At 35.6% G+C, this 19,107-nt stretch overlaps 1 protein-coding gene across 2 annotated transcripts in view; it reads left to right on the top strand.

Moving 5' to 3' along the window:
• LOC579736 (fermitin family homolog 2) overlaps positions 1–19,107 on the top strand; it is a 61,608-nt gene that overhangs the window by 535 nt on the left and 41,966 nt on the right. The window contains exons 1-4 of one of the 2 annotated variants that reach the window (XM_011666551.2): positions 3,027–3,081; positions 3,399–3,578; positions 17,032–17,265; positions 17,513–17,903. In XM_011666551.2, coding sequence (XP_011664853.1) covers positions 3,078–3,081; positions 3,399–3,578; positions 17,032–17,265; positions 17,513–17,903 — 809 coding nt within the window. In that variant the 5' untranslated portion in view covers positions 3,027–3,077. Of the gene's footprint in view, positions 1–3,026; positions 3,082–3,398; positions 3,579–17,031; positions 17,266–17,512; positions 17,904–19,107 lie in introns of those variants that run through there. The other variant, XM_779834.5, reaches the window with a different exon arrangement.

A 19,107-nucleotide genomic window follows, 5' to 3' on the forward strand; every position in this document is an offset into this window, starting at 1 on the left:
CTTCAGTTTAACCCTAAACCTAACCCTAACCCTAAACCTAAACCTAACCCTAACCCTACCCTAACCCTACCCTAACCCTAACCCTACCCTAACCCTAACCCTACCCTAACCCTAACCCTAACCCTAACCCTAACCCTATGATATGCACGAAGAGCTGTTATTAACTGAAGTTAGAAACCCAAAATAATAAAACACACTAAAGTATAGGATTGCCCAGATAAGGATGCAGAAAATCCTAACCTGAACTAGATTTCTAGCTGATGTAGTCTTGAACTTGAACTTTGAAGAAACGGGCTTGATGATAGTCATCAAAAATTGAGTTTCAGATTATCATGATTATGATTTGAATCTTGCTTTGAGCTTTGCAGACAGTTTGTCACTCTGCTTGAATTTGCAATCACATTCTCATATTTGATAAATAGCAAACGTTACCAATGTTCATTTAACTTCATCATTCATGCAACCTTCTAATTGTCTGTGAATATGAAGTTGATGAATATATTATTGTTTAACCTCGAAAAGAATGGACTTAAAAATGAAATAATAAAACTTGAGTATAACTTAAACTTTCTAGATGATGCCAGGGCCAGGGTAGATCTGGACCAGGCATCCGATTCTCAACTGGTGGTGCCACTTGTAGCGTTTGTGGTCAGTCGGAGTGGGGCGCGGCTTTTGCAATGACAAAAAAATAATTAAAAAAGAAAATATATATTTAGAACTAGACTCTACTGTCTCTAGGAGTCTAGAATAGGTCTAGTCTATTTCTAGTCTATTATTTTCATGTGTTTATTGCAATAACTACATTAGGTATAAATTTACTTCCAGTGTTATTGTACCCAAGCAGGAATCCTACTAATTTTTATCTCATCATTATGAAATTATGATTTATATGTTTTGGAATAAAAAGGTGTTAAAATCCTACATCTGGGCCTTTAAGAAGCCACCAGCTTCAGGAGGCTCTGCCCCCTGAACCCCTCCGTTGTGCTACATTCTCTCGCAGCACAGTCACCAAACATACAGGTTGGCACATGACTGAAGATGTTTTGTAATGTAACTTGTTGCTAAGACATTGTCATACTAAGGAGCCCGAAAAGACAGGTGAATACAGGTGAATACTGTCAGGGTACTTGTGGAATCATTTGTGCTTAGGGCTACAGGTATGTTAATTTAGAAGGGGTCTAGGAGTAGGAGTCTAGGAAGTTGCTGATACCTGTATTAAATAGGCAGAATTAAGAGAAAAATCTAGTGCTCTTTACATCTCATTCGTAGCCTAGAATGATTCAATCATAATTCTATCAGTTCCTTCCTTCATTTGTATTCTAATTTCTAAATCAGCTTAGTCAGTGGGCTGTTTTAGCACAGCTCTACTTGGTAACCAATTACTTAGCTACTTAAACCTCTCACTGCAGTTTAAGACATGTAGATCTATGTCTTGGCGAATGTAGGAAGTTAAACTTCAAAAAGGCATTTAGAGCTGTCTGGTGTGCAAGGTTATCTGAGAGTACCTGTTGTTGTACGTATGAGTGCAATCTTTGACAGGACCTCTAGAAACAAAAGTGAGATAAGAAAAATAAACTATCACTTATATTAATCATTGAGGGTCTTATATAACATACATAAAAGAATAAAATAATGATTTAGGTTAATACTGATAAAAAACATTGATTTATGTACAGTACTTACATAGAGATTGCCAACCTGGTTTGTTTTTAAATGATTTTTGTCCGTCAGAGCACATTAGTGACTAACGACTAAGACTGGTCTTGAGGTTCTTATGTAAATACTAAAGCTACATGTGCATCTACATGTTCTCTTCTGTGAGAAATCTTCATTAACAATTTGTTTTTGAGTATCATTAAATTCCAAAAATAAATCTAGAATACTATTATGTTTTAATCAGTCCTTAAATTAAAGCATGTACTGTATCAATGCACGATAGATCTATAAATCTATACCAAAAACCTGAACAAGAAGTAGTAATCTACATGATCGATTACTTTACATTATACTGTACTTCATGTCTCTTGATCACAAATTGAAATTAAAAAAAAGCGTTATCTTTCATATTCAAATCAGGAATGGAAAATCACTTGAAGTACCAGGCCCAAGTGATGCCAAATCATTACTACAGTGTACCACTATTACTGATGATGATTATGATTATGATAACAACAACAATAAAAATATTCTTGTAAAGTCAGAATGCATCAGAAGAGCTTAGGTATTTGTTCTAGTTCATCGTGACTGTGCCATGGACCAGTGATGGCCTGGCGGTAGAGTCGCTGCCCGGCAAGCAGTAGATGCATGTTCAAATCCCGCTGGTTCCAAGATTTTTCTATCTTGTTTTTCAATACACATCGATCAATCGATCTTATTTACTGGGTGTAAGCCACAAATATGTTAAAATAATTAAAAAAAATAAATAATAAAAATATTAATATAACATTCAGCATGATTTTGAATAAATCATACATTGTAAACGAAAAACTGCAATTTCTTCAAGGAACATAACGGTTCAGTAATCAAGGATTAATATCAATGCTCAGAGGGTCAGAATTGTGTGCATTATGATGATGCTGGGGTTTCCTGGTCTACACTAGACCTCTGTTCTGTTCAAATTATTTTTGTATTATTTTCGTAATGAATATTGTTGGTCATTCTTTTGAAATTCAATCCCATCACATGAACTTTCAACATCAAGGATACCTTACCTTCCTATAACCTGTAGTGACAGCTTACATTTCCACTCCCTCTCCTACCCTGGGTTCGTGCAGGAAGTCAGTCAGCTCAATACTGCTTTGACATTTGAGCATCTGCTGTGAATAAAGAAAAAAATGTGGTTGTTTTGCAGGAAGTGCAATGATAGGATAACGGAACATCTATACTTGTACTTATATAGATCGAAACACGTCCACTTCCGTGCTGGCATGCTGTGTATGTTATACTAGTATTGGGAGTGTGTGAAGGAAAGATTATAGGTGCAGGATATAAGGCCTGTCTCGCTCTTGCTTGTTATCATTTGCATTCAGTTTTTGTTTGGAGAAAGTACTGTTGCGTTTGTACAGCAAGTAGATATCATGGGTAAGAATTTGAAAAACATAATATTACAGCCTGATTTTAGCTTTCATGATTAAATTCTTATTGTAGATTGTGAAATTTTCAAATCCGATGGCATACATGTAGGGAAGTAAATGGGACATTATGTTCATTTACACGTACTCAATCTGAATATTTGGATTGCGCTTTTACAGTCTGTACGTGTACATGTATGTACGGGCCCTATTTTAAACCTTCACAATTTAGGGGTCTGGACTTCAATTTTGGGTGCGCATGAGCCCTGGGCACCTGTTAGCATCCAACCCTGCTTTGATATTGCCTACAATCTTTATTTCTTGCAGATTTTAAAAACATGACAAACCCGGAAGGGTACAAGTTTACCCTCCCAGATGGGAGATATGCTGATGGAACGTGGGATCTCATCATCTATATCACCAATCTGGAGACGGAGGTCACCATTACTGGTATTGAAGGAAATCTGTCGATTGGAGATTTAATGCTGAAGACAGTTCAGGCTGCTGGTGAGTAAACATTCTAAAATCTTCTTTGTTTTTCTATATTTAATGATATAAGTAATATATATATATATATACTGTATATATATATTAAAGTTATTTTCAAGCAATGCCAGTAAAATCGACAAATTACTAATTATTTTCTGTTAGAAAGAAGAATTGACAGATTATGAGTATTAAAAATGTAGTAGTTGTGTAACAAACTTATTGAATTTAATTAAATTGCAGTAAATAATATTTGTAACTACTGGTAGATGATTTCAGCAGCCAGTTTATAACTGTAGGTGTATTGTTATTCAGATGGCATGCTTAGATGGCCTACCTCAACATCTTTAGTGGATAGATTCAGTTTTTGTCCTTAGTTTGCAGTTTGTGCCTTTTGGAAACCTAACAGCAAAGCAATAATGAGGTCAGAATCCAACCAACCATGGCATTTATTACAGTAATTTCAATTGTGTGCAGTTATTATCAAGTTAATTAATGAGGTATTATTATTATCATAGCTTTGGAGTGATATAGAAATGTACTAGCTGTAACTACCGGTAACTGATGGCAAGTATAGTATTCAATGCTACTAGTAGCAAACTTATGAAGATGATTAATCTTTTCATAATTAATTGATTTTCAATGTATGTCTCTATTTGGTAAGTAGATGCCTTCTTAGAAAAACAGGAATCCTTTGAGTCTGATATTTCCTCTGGTATGTTACTACTGTCTTTTCTTGATCTCACATTTTCTTTTATTTTCTTCGCAAATTCAATTCAATATAATTTCCAATACACAATGAATCGCTATCTCTAGGGATAGACACTAATAGCAATAATTTGATGCACAATTATTTAAAAGATATTTTTTTAAAGTTTGGAATTGCTTGGCTTTTCAAAGTATGAGTGAAGTATTTAAGATGTTTAACAGATGTTTGACAGATGTACATTGTACATTGTACATGTACAATTTACTTTCCTGATTCTTGTTTCACAGCAAAATTTACACAATCTTAACATAGAATAACATTTTAGTTGTAATAATGTTTGTAATTTTCCAGAACTTGTTTATTTTCCCTTTAATGATATGCACTGTAGCACCAGCAACAAAGTATCAAATTACAGAGTAGTCACAAGATAGCACTATTTATTTCAGCCTCTACCAGCTGTAGCATAGACTTAAGAGACTACATGTACATGTACATGCACAAGCTTGCACCCAGACATAAGCTTAATATTGTGTCACATAAAATTACAGAAAGTTATGTGGATGTCATAATATAATTATAAAATATGTTGTAATTGAATGTTTTAACCAAATAGTGAGATACTTGCCTTGAACATTCACCTTCTCTAGTATCGTTAATAATTTGAAGAACAGAGCTACACTACATGTATATTAAAATTGTACAATATTCAAGTCCTTGATTTCTTGTCAGGACAAGGAAATGATAGAGACATGACAGAACTCCCACAACACATACTCTGTACAAACTACAAACTCCTTACAAAATGTCTACCAGTAGTTAGATTGCATTCATTGCAGTTGAACATGGACATAAAAATCAATGACAGACCCTAACATTTTAGTAGAGTTTCAACATTTTCTGTTAAGAGTTTCATATGGTGTGTCCATATATCACACGGTTCACGGTTCGAGTCCCGCCGTGGTACTAATGTCCTCTGGCAAGACATTAATCTACACTTGCCACTCTCCACCCAGGTGTTAAATGAGTACCGGTAGGAAGGAATTCTTTAAATGCTGTGAGCGTTGAAATTGGCAGCCTAGCATAGCCGGGTAATGTTTGAGGACCTTTCAATGTCGATACGTGCACTATACAATGTATAAGAATCCAATATTATTATTATTATTATTAAGATCCCTTAAAATTTGAAGTTGAAGATGATCAAAAACAAGCATCTAAGGTTTCACAAACGTGGGAGTATATGTTGCAAAGTAAAGAAAGTTGATGACACACTGTTGGTGGATTTCCTGTCTGTTCCCTATGTGTAGCATGTAGATAAAGACAGCCTAGACTGAGGTGATACTACACCATCTCCTCTTCTGTCAAGATCAGATAAACCCATGTAATGTACATGTACTTCCTCAATCTGTGCTAGCTAAGGAATATAATCTGTGGTTTCTATACACATGCTTCATTGAGACCTTGTAAACATGGATGCATCTGCCATTGGTAGTATTCCACTGAGCTTTTCCCCTTCATTAACTTCAACGCAACATCAAGTATGCTTATGTACACATACAGTACATGCACAGTGTAAGATTGCGTATAGTTGTATTTTGTTGCCATGCTATCGTTTTCTTTTAAAAACCTGTTAATGTTCACTTAAGAGAACACATTTACATCAGACCTTATACTAATCTACTTTTGTAAATCTGCTGTTCCTTTACATGTTTGCCCAGTTTAGTAAGAAGTAGAAATTTAACAATACCATCACACAAAGGGTTACTCATAAATGATGATGAATGCATGACATGTAGTTATCTCTTCATGGTCCAGAGACTTTCTGTCTTGAAGCTTGAATACGTACATGTACATGTACATACATGTAGGCCTATAATTTTACTTATTTCTTGACGTGTCAAGAAGGCTAGATTGTTTTCTGAAGAAAGAGTGGCAGTGTAAAGTACATATACTGTACAGTGTACATGTATTTGGTTACAAATCTAATCTATGCCCTTCAGTACTTGTCATTTTTTTTGTTTAAAGGAATGAAAAACAAAATGCAAACTGATGGTTTATGTAAGTTGTACGATTTCATACATAGTAAAGGTTATAAATTAAATGCCTATTTATTGATAACAGTTTTCTTGCAAGATTGAGTTAGCTCCTGAGTGAGTAAGATCTCTGAAGGTGATAGCATGCCAAGTCTTGACCTAACCTATGAATTAAGGTCAAGTAAAAGGGAGAGCCTCAGGTAGAAATACTTCGCTAGTCTCGTTCTTATGAAATTTGTCCTGGAAATTAACAATGTTAAGGAGATTATTCAAAATTAACAAGAAACAAGTATGTCCCGATATATATGCAAGCCAATTTGTTCTTTGCTTCATTCACATGTAGAGGGCTAGATGTACTTTACATTCAATCTTGATGAATATAAAAGTACTGACAGAATAAAGTGTGTATTTGCAGACTAATATTTGACAGGTCCAAGTATGAATCCAAATTGTATATGAAATCCAATCTTCCTAGTTTAAATTCTCTGTAGCTTGGGCAAGTCCTATATTTTTCTTCTCACATCACTACAAATCACAATCTACTTTGGATTGAAATCTATTTTGGAATTATTCTTTAAGAAATCTAGGACATTCCTTCTCTGGAATTTGATGAAGCATTTATAAAGGAACAAGTGACATGGGGAAACTTTGGGGTGTTTCTGTTTTGGCTCAAAAATATGTTGTTTTTTCAACTTCAAAGAAAATATTTGTAATCTTTGTCATAATAATGGAGTGACCTCCCCAATGTGAAAGTGTTTTGTTTTCATCAGTACCACAAAATACATTTCCATATTTATATATTAAAAAGTGCATTTGCCTGTAAGCTCATACTAAAAGTAACTTTCCTTTAAATGTAAACTAAAGCAATTTTAATTTGTGAGAGACTTTCCTCAACTCCAATGTCTAGACTGTAGTGTAGAGTGATTTATCGTTTTGGCTTTTACCCGTAAGGAAAATATTCATCATTTTGAATGGACTTACATATAGTAGATATTTTACAGAATTTGCTTGCTCAATATTCTGTCAAAGCATATGTTTTGTGGCTAGAGTACGAATATCACCTAAAGATTGAATAATAGAACAGGCAAAATTTCCCTTTTCTCAAGGGTGAATACCTAGTAAAATATACATTCAAAGAAAGACTGTAAACCAGCACTTTCACTTACTGTGTCTATATTTAGAATGTGACATAATTGTTCTCTTTCCCCCTGTATGCTTGCTGGTCAGGTTAGGAAGCTTGGGGGAGCCAGGGTTATGATGAGTGCCTCAAGACCTGCACACAGCTAGGGGAATTACAATGTATGCAGGGAGATTCCCTCATACGCCTGTAGAGTGTCCAAACGAGACATGCTCTCTTCATGCGTACAGGGAAAATGTGCATTATTAACACGCACGGCCTCTGACTCATCACACCAAACCAAACCAAACCACTTTCTATTTGAATGATTTCAGGATTAGAAAATGAAAATGATAGCCATTGAGAGGAAATCAAATCTGAGATTGAAGTAGGTTGATAATTTGGTATTGGGCGATGAAATGAATAATTAGTTCATTTAGATCAAAGTACCGATGGCTTTATTACAGGGTAATGGCAAATGAATATTACATCAACTCACATTTAGCCTTTGCATGTATACATTGTATATTACACTTGTCTTAGAAGGTGTTGTACACTGCATGGTCCTAAGTACAAACACACATAATGCAAGCCACATTGCATAATACGCATGCATGCTTTGTTGATCTGGCTTAATATAAAGTCCATTATAAAGTGATTCTTTCTGGGCATTAGATATTACTCATCTCAATACAATGCTGCCTTGTCAGTCTGTATCTTGGTCAACACAGCTTTTCTCATGGTGTTTGCCCAGCACAGAGTCTATTGTAACGGTTGACAATGGTACAGTGAATAATGACAGATGGATGCAACCCTATAGTGGAAATGATTTAGATTTTTTTCTTCCCATAATGAGATATTAGACCTCTATGCAACTGTTATTGGGGGTAAATTCCATATATACAAATTGACAATGTAATGTCTTTAATAATTGGACCTTCATTGTACACCAACATGTATAATGAAATTAATTCAATACACCTTTGAAAATCTTTGTAATTTCTGTCAATTTCAAAACTGTTGTACTACATTGCCTTTATATGATGTGAAATACACTCCAGTTTGTCTTACGTTGAAGTGTAGATAACATGTGCACAAATGCTTGTATGGATACAATGATCAAGAGGAACCTACTTGTAACGGTAATACAGTTTTGTGTCATTGCATGACTCACCATCCAGGATTTTATATTCTCACAAAGGTGGCTCATGCCTGGCAGGAATAGTGCCTCGCTTTTCAATCATTGTACATGTATCTAGTTTATCCCTCCTTCCCTCTATTCCAAATCCTTTCTTCCTCGAGTTCTTAAGTTATAGAATATCTATTGTACTCGTTACTTGGAGCATTTCAGCATAGCTTTTTATAAGACTTGGCTTGTGAATGGTTCTCACACATTGGAGCAAGGTTTTATTCTTTAATGTGAAACGTGTGGTTATTTGACACATAGATGTAGATATTGATATAAGTGAGATACACTAAAGCAACTAGGCACATGTTACTCTCTTTAGTTTGACCCCCCCCCCCCCCCCCCCCCCCCCCGATCCCCCGAAATGCCTCTTAGAGTGACATTTATACTGACATGTAGGGTCAAATAATCAAATACCATACATAAAAAAAAAGGAAATTGAGGAATTCATTCAAATTGTGTAGGCAAAGAATGTTTGCCCTAAATATTAGTAACATTATTTTCACCTACATTGTATATTATGCATGCCTTGCACAAGATTGGAAACTGGAGAGAAAAAACTCCCATACATGTACAATGTACCTTACATCTTTGTGTTTACCAGTGCATGCTTGAGCGACAGCACAATGCATGTACAGCAGGGTGACAGGGTCCTGCATGATATCACATGAGTTAGTCTGCCAAGTGTAGCATTATTACACAAGGTCATCCAGCTGGAAAGAGAGGTCAACGTACTCTCACCTTAGTCACAGTCAGACAGTGTTGAAAAAGTGCATTGTCTTTATTGATTAGCAATGTATAATTGAGGGACAAAGTATTCAAGCACGTCTGATGAAAGTTCAATGAATCATAGAAATTGAGAGAGGTGGTTACATGAACATGTATCTGTATCTTTCTCTTCAACGTCTGTAATGTATGCATGGCCTGTATTAGAGGGATTTACATGCCTGTTTCCCATCTTGATTCTAAGATTGCTTGAATATGTGTTTGGATTTTGGAATGATGTTACAAATTTTGTCTGTACCATCTGCTTGGTGCAATCAAGAAATCAATTCAGAGACATGCAGATACAGCTTTTCAATTTATTCAGTCACAATGATAATATGCTGATATATATTTGGTATTATGTTTCCTTTAGTTTCATCAAGACTAATGACACTACACTTTAAACTTCATGATACAAACTTATTCAATAATAATCTGCACAATATTTTCATTCAATGAGTTGATGATTGTTGCTTTTGTTGGTACAGTAATTGGTATCTACTTTATTAAATCCATTTGAATTTGGTGACTGCTAGAATTTATTTCAATATGATTTAAAGATTGGTACATGCATGCATGCTATCTTTCCGTAGTGAAGAAAGTTTGTGTTTGAGTTAGTAATAAAGTGAAGTGTTGTCAATCACAGTGGGTCAAGCAATATCTTGTAGGCATGAAAGCAGAAATATGAGCATCTTGGTAAAATGCAATCATCAATCACGAAGTGGGAAAGAGAAGCTAATAAAGACTGGACGGACGGCCGGCCGGCCTTGACTCCAAGAACTCTAAATCCGTCAATATGATGCTCTATAAAGTGTGTGAGGGTGTGTAACGAGGCAAACAATTTACTGGAATTAGAGGTCGAAGGGAAAGAGTGCATGCAGTGTATGCCAGCTACAAACAAGGCACATACCTTGGGGGTAGCATTGAAAATATTTGCAAGGATTCAAGGAAACCAAACGGAAAGATTGTTTTGTTATAAACAGTTTCATGATTGTAAGCGTAAATCTGATTTAAAGTTGTATTCTGACATTGAATTAATGTGATTATCCATCTACTGGCACTCAGCCTACACACAGAGTGAATTGCTGAGATGTGTTATGAAAGCAGATTAAAATGATTGGCACTCGTCAAAAGGATTGTATTCATTAAAATAAAAAGTAAAAAATAAATACCCCCCCCCCCTCACACACACAAATTTAAAAAAAAATAAAAAAAAATAATCCGAAACATGTGCTAGGTTATGTAATTTTCATACTAATAAACAATATTCATACTGAAGTTATTGATTCTTCAATCTGTTTGCCTTTATACATTGTAGGTGTCAATGTACAAATGTTCATGCATGAAAAGGTTGATGAAATACTTTCAGAGTTCTGTATTAGTTATGTCTTTCTATGTTCGAATGCGGGGAGAGGGGGGGGGGGGGGTGTGAATGAATTAAGCCCTACACTTTACCTTCATGGTTCACATGATGACTGTCCTGGTCATTGGTTTTCAGAAAAGGTCAAGGGCTAAATCTGCTATGATGTGAGGTGAAAATAATAGGCCACAACAGGGTAGCTAACCTACCCCTAATGATGATGATAGCAGGAATGGTATGTGAGCCGGACAGGATAGACTCATATCTCAGACCCAAGATCATTATGTCATATCAATCAGTTGCTGGTCTTTTTTTCTTTTCTTCAAAGACTGTATCGCCATGATGGAACAATGTTTTAGAATGTTCTCTCTCTAAATAACAACAAGAATAACAGAAACACTAACAACAACAGCAACAACAACAACAACAAAATACATTGAATAAAAGGGCAATTTCAAATGAAAGACATGTACATGTAGAAAAGTAATTGTATTAACATACATAAAGATATTTAAAGGATTGTGTGTTTATTATGTGGAAATCAGTAAATTGAAGTTTATTTCAGCATTATCCTCACTCCCATACCTTTGTACCCACAACAAATTTACATGTACATGTACGTGTACAATGTAGTCATAGATGTATTGGTACAATGTAGGCCTATTGGGCATTAGCTTGGTGCTTGAGCTAATCCATTGCCCAGGTGAGAAGTTTCCAGCTTACTCACATCAATATAACTGAAGGATAATGTATGTCATGATCAATAGTGAAAGAATTCTAACTCATTTTATCAGCAAAATAGATGAGGAAACCATTGATTCTGGAAGGGTAAATCAAGTTCATGATCAGAATTTGTGTTTTATAGCCACAGGATAGGCTAATCACAAAAACTATTAAAAATAAATTTAATTGTTACAAGTGCTCATTCTACCCCAAATTATCAGTCCCTTCATTAAGAACAAACTGAATACAAATGGCTTTCATTTGTAGGCTTACAAAGGTGTTTTTATGCTAATATTTTTTAAATACTAATAATGAAAACGGCCTTTCCTCATTCTATTAACAGTTTGGATTGATATGAAAATACAAATAATTAGTAAGGCATATATTTGCTTCCTGTGATAATAATAAAGATGTTACTTGTGTAGTGACTGTATAGTCTGTGGATATGGTCATGTCTACATTTAGTAAAAAATGTCTCTTACTTTGCTTATGAAGATTTCATATATACCGGTATGTAAATGCAGTACACTCATATTGGAGGGATGCCTACAGTGTACAAAAGCCATGGTAATCTGATGATGGGTTTAACAGTTGTTCTCTCATTGTTATCAGTATAAAGTTGATTCAATACAGCCCCTGGAACTCCTTTGTAATACAACATTTGACCTTATGATATGTAAACAAGTGCTCTTTACATTCCTATGTTGTCAACAAGGCAACAGTTATTATTCAAAAAGCATCCCATGTTTCTAATAGAGACATGTACAGTCAGTGTATACATTGTACATCTCCTGCTTTGCATTATTATACTAGTTCATGGCATTAAAATATTTGTTTTTGAGGGTGACTAAAAGATTTGTGGTAATCCTTGTGTGGATCACTTGTGATATGTAGTTGTATAAGTCATGGATTAACAATGCAGACTACAATGTGCATACCCCCCACTCATTCTACATGTACATGTAACTCCTCCAGTAGAGATTGCAATACGCCTGCCTCTTCTGATTTTAACTTCAAGGCAATCTACCATTTCATTGCACAATATATATATCTTAGTCACCGCTGCCCCTGGCCTGCCTGCCTCTGGCCTGCCTCTAGCCTGCCAATGATATGCCTTTTCAATAAATGAAGGGATATGAATTTCGTTCCCTAGATCTCTTTTGCAGATGGTGGGCATATGCTCCCTCTGCAAGGTTTCCTATTCACATTTGAAGATGATGCTACATGTATGTCCTTATCTACATTTAATACAGTTATTGTTATGATTTTCTCTGCAGCTTACACATGTACCCGACTATATTTAAGTGAGATAAATGAGTCATCTTTAATATGTTTAGCATTATTAAGTCTTACCACGAGGTCAATTTTTATGTACATGTACTTAATTCGACAAGGAGAAATCAAATGTAAATTTCTTGATGGGAAATATTGATTAGAAATAATTGTTGCTGTATTTGTAGGCCCACTTACAATTTTATGATGCATGGGACGCTTTAGCTTTAAATTAAGACCGCACTTCATTTGCTAGCTTACAGCTTGTAATGATGATAACATGTATGATTTCAATTAGTCAAACAACTCAATGAATGTTAAGTTTGAACACAACCTAACTGCAACTGTTACACATGTATAGGACTGCTGTGCTTGTGCTGCACACAGGCACATATTGTAGCAGACTGTTAAAGCCTTGACCGAGATGTTTGTTCTGTAGCACACACACACACCAGCAATGCAAACCATCTCTTGCCCCCTAAAGACCCCGATGACCATACATAGCTTGGCTGATTCTCTGCAGGGAGGGGGTTGCTTCAGGTCATTCCTGCTGCTTTAAAGGGGTTAAACTACTGTTCTCAGTCAGTAACATTGTAAATATCATATGCACTATAGCATAATTAATGTAGAACATAATGTTTTAGACAGAGATTCTTGTAAGCCTATATTTTCTTTTCACACAAAACCATTCAGGCCTATTCATCAAATAGTGTTACCTTCATGTAGATTCAGACAAAGAGAAAGTAAAACAACTTTTGAAAGGAAGGAATGTACAATGTAAGTAGCTTAGATTTTGTTGAAAATGGAGAAAACAAAACCAAATATGTTGCGAATATACACTGTAAAGGATTTTCAAAATGTGAGAATAACGATCACAGGACTTCCTTTTTCTACCAGTAGGAACTTCACAAAATGAAGTTGATATTCAGCTGTCTAGGTCACATGTTGATCATGAGGTGGGATATTTGTGTTACAACACATTGCCACTAATGCCAGCTAAACATTACAAAATGACATAGATATGGATCATTCTTCAGAGAGAGACCATCTCACATTACAATTATTTGCTAGGTAACTTCCCACCTTATACATCATGTGATTGGTGGCCCATTTTCTATATTAAGACCTACCGTATCTCTTTATGGTATGATCTTTAAATCTAAACTGTGCAATTGCTCTGTTTGTGTGGCAATGCTGTGGGCAATTACTTTTTAAAGAGAATGGTGCTTTGACAATTGAATATCAGGTTTGTACCTTTTCAGATAAACTTTGGTTATTGTAGAATGAATAAAGCTAACATTTCTCATCTTTTTACAAGTTCCTTTCACAACAAATCCTTAAAGGGAAAGTCCACCCCCAAAATAAGTTTGTTTCGATAGAGGCAGAATAATAAGAAAATCAGGTTAGTGAAAGTTTGAGCAAATTCTGAATGAAAATAAGAAAGTTATGAATTATTGAAGTTGTGATCAATCAAATACAAATTGGCAACTCTGTGACTTATTATACGAGCTCTCCTTCATTTGCTTTGTGCATAATATTCCATAAAATCATGTTTTCTTCGTTATTGATGACGGAATATACATTTGTTCCTTGCAGGGGGAGTATAGAAACATATTTGCAATTATTATATTTAGGGTGCATGTATGGTTGAAATTTTTCTTGAGGGAAAATGAAAATTTTAGATTTTTTTAGTACTGAGCAAATGGAAGTTGAACTCGCATGATACGTCATAGAGTTGCCAATTTGTGTTTGATTGATCACAACTTCACAAATCCTAACTTCCTTATTTTTAATCAGAATTTGCTCAAACTTTCACTGACTTGTTTCTCTCATTTTTCTACTCCTATTAAAACTAACTTAATTTCAGGGTGGACTTCCCCTTTAATAGTTTAAAATGTGAATAGTATGAATGCTGTATTAAGAGATCAGAATTCCCCGAATTGTATACATTTATTATCTGATTCTTAAAGAATATCAAATTATTACAGTATATGTCTGAAGGGTTTGCAGGTGCTAATATGTCAATATTAGAAATTATTACAAATGTATTTGGAATGCGATAAGTATGTATTCTCTGTACATGTAGTAATTCCTTTGTATGAGCTGAAGTGCTACATACATGTATATTCTGCTCTTTTTTTTTACAAAAGCATTCTTTCTATTTATATTTGCCAATTTCTCTGTGCAATTAATCATCTTTCCTGCAGCTCCCCTCTAGAGCTACATGCACATGTACGTGTTAGTGATTACTGTAATAAGCAAACTCTGTATTTGCCTTTCAGTAAAGGTTAATCTCTATGATGAATTGGACAGATCTGTTAAACCTGCTATTGTATTGATATTCATGAACCAAGCTACATGTACAGTATAGGCAAGCCTTCATGGTTCTCTCTTGAATTTTTTGAAAATGAATTTCAGGTACTCCATTAATTATGTGGGTGTGGATTGTTACATGTAGCTATAAAATTGCCAATAGAGCATACATTTCTGTAAATGTATTTGTGTAACAGACATAGTTACAGTAGGTGTTTTTTCTAGGATACATTTTTTAAAGTCTGAATGATACATGCAAGGTACATGTACTCTCTGCAGCTGATATTTCTTCTCGATAAGGATTATATTACTTTGCTCTCCATTGTGGCTGTTTTTTTTAATATGATGTCTATTTTCATAAGATTTAATATCAGTAGAAAGATAGTGATTAAATTTTTAGGGTGACCATTATTTCTTCAGTGTTTATGAGATGACTTTTGATGAGAGTTTTGTATGGGAGATTGACAATCTTTGAGGGGATCATAAAAATTGTTTGTTATTCATGTAGATTTAGAGATTGAGGAGTACAGATGCACAATGCACATGTCCATAATGCTCCAATTTGATTTGATTTGTTTACAATTGTGTGTTTGAAGCACAAAAATGAGAGAGTATATGTGTGGGTTAACCCACTGTGCTATCCTTCAACAGGAAGGAAATTGTTTGTTTTTTTAGCTTTCACAAAAGGCTTATTTACATTGCATACATGTAAATGATTGAATTAATAGAATTTTTGTTTGCCTTTGTTTTTCACAAGCTAGCTGAAACACACCGTAGATTTTTGTTACTCGGTATATGATACGAATTACATTCCAAAGCTGGTACAACAAATAACAGCTAACATTTATTTTCTTCCTGCACTGTATGCTTGAGCCTGTTTTAGAATAGGCCTTGTATTTGGCTAATGATTTGATGAGCTACCATTTGTGAATGGGATACTCATTTAACTAGAATCAGCATGAGGGAAAAACAAGTTATTATCTGGTCAAAATTATTTCTAGTTAAACTCACTTTGTTCATTTTGTGAAGGTTGACATTAAAGGTAATACAAAGTTTTGGTATGGGGTCGTGAATTTGGTTCAAATGAACATATTAGAAGCATATGTGACCCTACAATATTCAGTGATCGTTGTCGCGGTTGAAATCGATTTTAAAGTTATGAAATTATAAATAATAAACTCTTTATGTTGTATAGCTCCCTCTCAAGGTCAAGATATTCATTAAGCTATAAAACAATGCTTCTTGACTAATATCGACCGATTAACTATTCCCGTTTGGAAATTATATATCACAACTACATATTCTGAAATGTTCATGGTCGCAGCTACCATTGTACGGCCGTACGGCACTATTTGAAATTTATCATAATTTACCGGGAGCACCGGTAAATTTTTATATTCAATTTTTCTCGAAAGCAGAAGTGTTTGAGGGGTTAAATTTTCTAGTGCTTATATTACATCCACAGGGGTATCCATTTTTATCCAAATATATAAAAATTGAAAAGAATCACCACCACCCAATTTTCGAAAATTCCCAAAACTTTGTATTACCTTTAAACATAGGCTACAGTATAGCACGGCAAAAGGTTTGGTTAGCAATATGTTCCTCATAATTGTTTTCACGAAGTGACGGTAGTAAGGAAAATCGTCACGCAAAGTGAATGCAATTTTTTTTCACTACCATCACTTCGTGAAAACAGCGACGATATAAATGCTTACTTTTAACATGTGCGATTGTGTAGAAAGGTAATTTAGACTGTTATGATACAATATAATTTACTCACTCCTTACTATGTTCTAGAATAGTTTAACATACATGTAGTAGTTATTTCTTTCTCAGAGCTTTTCTTCAAGGGACTTGCAGAAGTCCACAAGTGCAGTATCTACTTTGACATTGTCTTTAGATTGAAGGGAATTCTATACCAGTCTATATGTTACAACTAGTCTAGACCAAAGGATGTTTGCTAACCACACCCATTCCTTCTATCCGTACTCTACAGGTGTGCAGATCGACTGGTCAGACCACATGGTGTGGTGGGAAGAGAAGAAGATATGGTTGCATAAGACCAGATTGACCCTTAATAACTATCGTGTCCAAGCTGGTACCAAGCTTCACTTCACCCCCTGCCATAAGACCCTCAGACTACAGCTACCTGATATGCAACTCGTTGACCGAAGGGTCGACTTCTCCAAGAATGTCGTCTTTGCTGTTCAAGAAGTCTGCAATGAGTTAGGTAAGAAATACATTTGGAATGGACTTTATATATAATATTTTGCATGCTTATTATATGGCAAAACTCTTCTCATAAATTTTCTAGTATTTATAAAGAAAATTATGCAAGACATACATGAAATTAAGAAGATAATTAGGATAATGTTCATTTCACTTCCTGACATAGTTGTAAAACTGATGTTCCTTACACGTACGTGTAGGCCCTATTGAAATTGATTTTTTTAAATAAATAACATTAATTGACACAGGTATCAATCATGCTGAAGAACTGTCAATGCTTCGCAAACCAGAGAAGGGTTCCAAGCAAAATGGAAAGTCGACTGGAACAGGAACAGGACGTAAGAAGAAACAGCGTGGAGACCGTGATTCGATGGCATCTAGCAACAGCAACGAGGCAGCATCAATAGGAAGCCTGGATGGTATCGGACCTGCAACCCCAACAAGGAAACCTTCTCCAGGAAACTACAGGACACCAGGACAGAATGGGAATCCTGGCTACAGCTCTGGATCTAACTACTCTGGGAGCATTGAGAACTTGAATACATCGCTGGTCAACAGTCCACAGAGGCCTAGTAGGGAGGCATTTGACGGTCTCATCAGACCTACATCTTACAGAGATAAGGCTTCTATGAATGCAGGGTGAGTAGCTCAGTCAAAGTTTGGATGATGATAGACTAATACCCTTTTCTAACTGCACTCTATCGGAGTCATACCGATGAAAATACCGATTGAATTTTCCTTATGTAAACAAAGGTGAAACCGCAGTTTTCCCCCTGTCGGTTTCTAACTGCCGGTAAAATTCACTCGCTGTGGCGAGCCCTTGCCGGAAGTGAAGAATTATTACGTAATTATTAAGCCCGCGCTCCATCTAGCTAGCATGCAGCTTGTTCAACCATAAGTCAACAAACACAGCTGGTTACGGTAAAGCGCGCGTATACTGCGACCTTTGACCATTTTAATCGCTGTTTTAATGGCCCTTTTCTCCCGAACGTTTTCTAACTGCACGTTTCATCGGTGTCACACCGATAGAATGAGAATTTCTCCTGCTCTAGAGCAGGAGAATTTAATCGCCTATTTCTCTTCTTTTCATCGGCTATTTAATCGCCTTTTTCTCCTCTGTTGCTTTCTAACTGGCACTTTCATCGGATGCGTCCGGATGCATCCGATGAAAATCGGTGCAGTTAGAAAAGGGTATAGGGGTATTTATCATCAAGTCGTTATCATCAAGTCTTTGTTGACCTATAACCTCTTGTACTAAAATTCATGTCATGTTTCATGATGTAGGTATGTAATCGCATAAACAATACATGTGCACAGAAGCTTTATATAAAAACAAATTGTGAGACTCCTTGAAGCATTAAATAACATTACACACAGCACATGACTGAAGCCCTGCAAAACAGTTGAAGAATGCAGGAGACCTTACATATAGACAAGCAATGGCACTTTTCATCCTGGCTTCTATAACAGTTCGACTTACAGCCTTCAGAAAGAATCGTGCATAAGAGCTCCATAGTCCTTTCATCTGTCAACCAGGAACAAAAGCTTATAAAGCCGCTGAAAGATTTGACAAAATTGTGGCAGTGACGCCCAGCATTTGATATATAGGAACGGGTTAATCTAGAGGTCAATCCCCCTGCATTACAGTCTCAGTTCAAGTTCATTGCATGAATGTTGTTCTGTTTGTTTTGGCCTTCACTTTCAGTGGATGCCTATAGAGACTTCTACTGTTACATTTGGTTTGAATTTGGATAGTGCTGAGTTACAGTCATTGCAGTCAGCCCATATTGAGTTGGGAGAAAGAACCTGAAGAGGTGTCGAGAAGAATCATTATGAATTCTGA

The sequence above is a fragment of the Strongylocentrotus purpuratus genome, unplaced genomic scaffold (genome assembly GCF_000002235.5).
Source record: "Strongylocentrotus purpuratus isolate Spur 01 unplaced genomic scaffold, Spur_5.0 spur5_scaffold_5, whole genome shotgun sequence".
Lineage (NCBI taxonomy): Eukaryota > Metazoa > Echinodermata > Echinoidea > Camarodonta > Strongylocentrotidae > Strongylocentrotus > Strongylocentrotus purpuratus.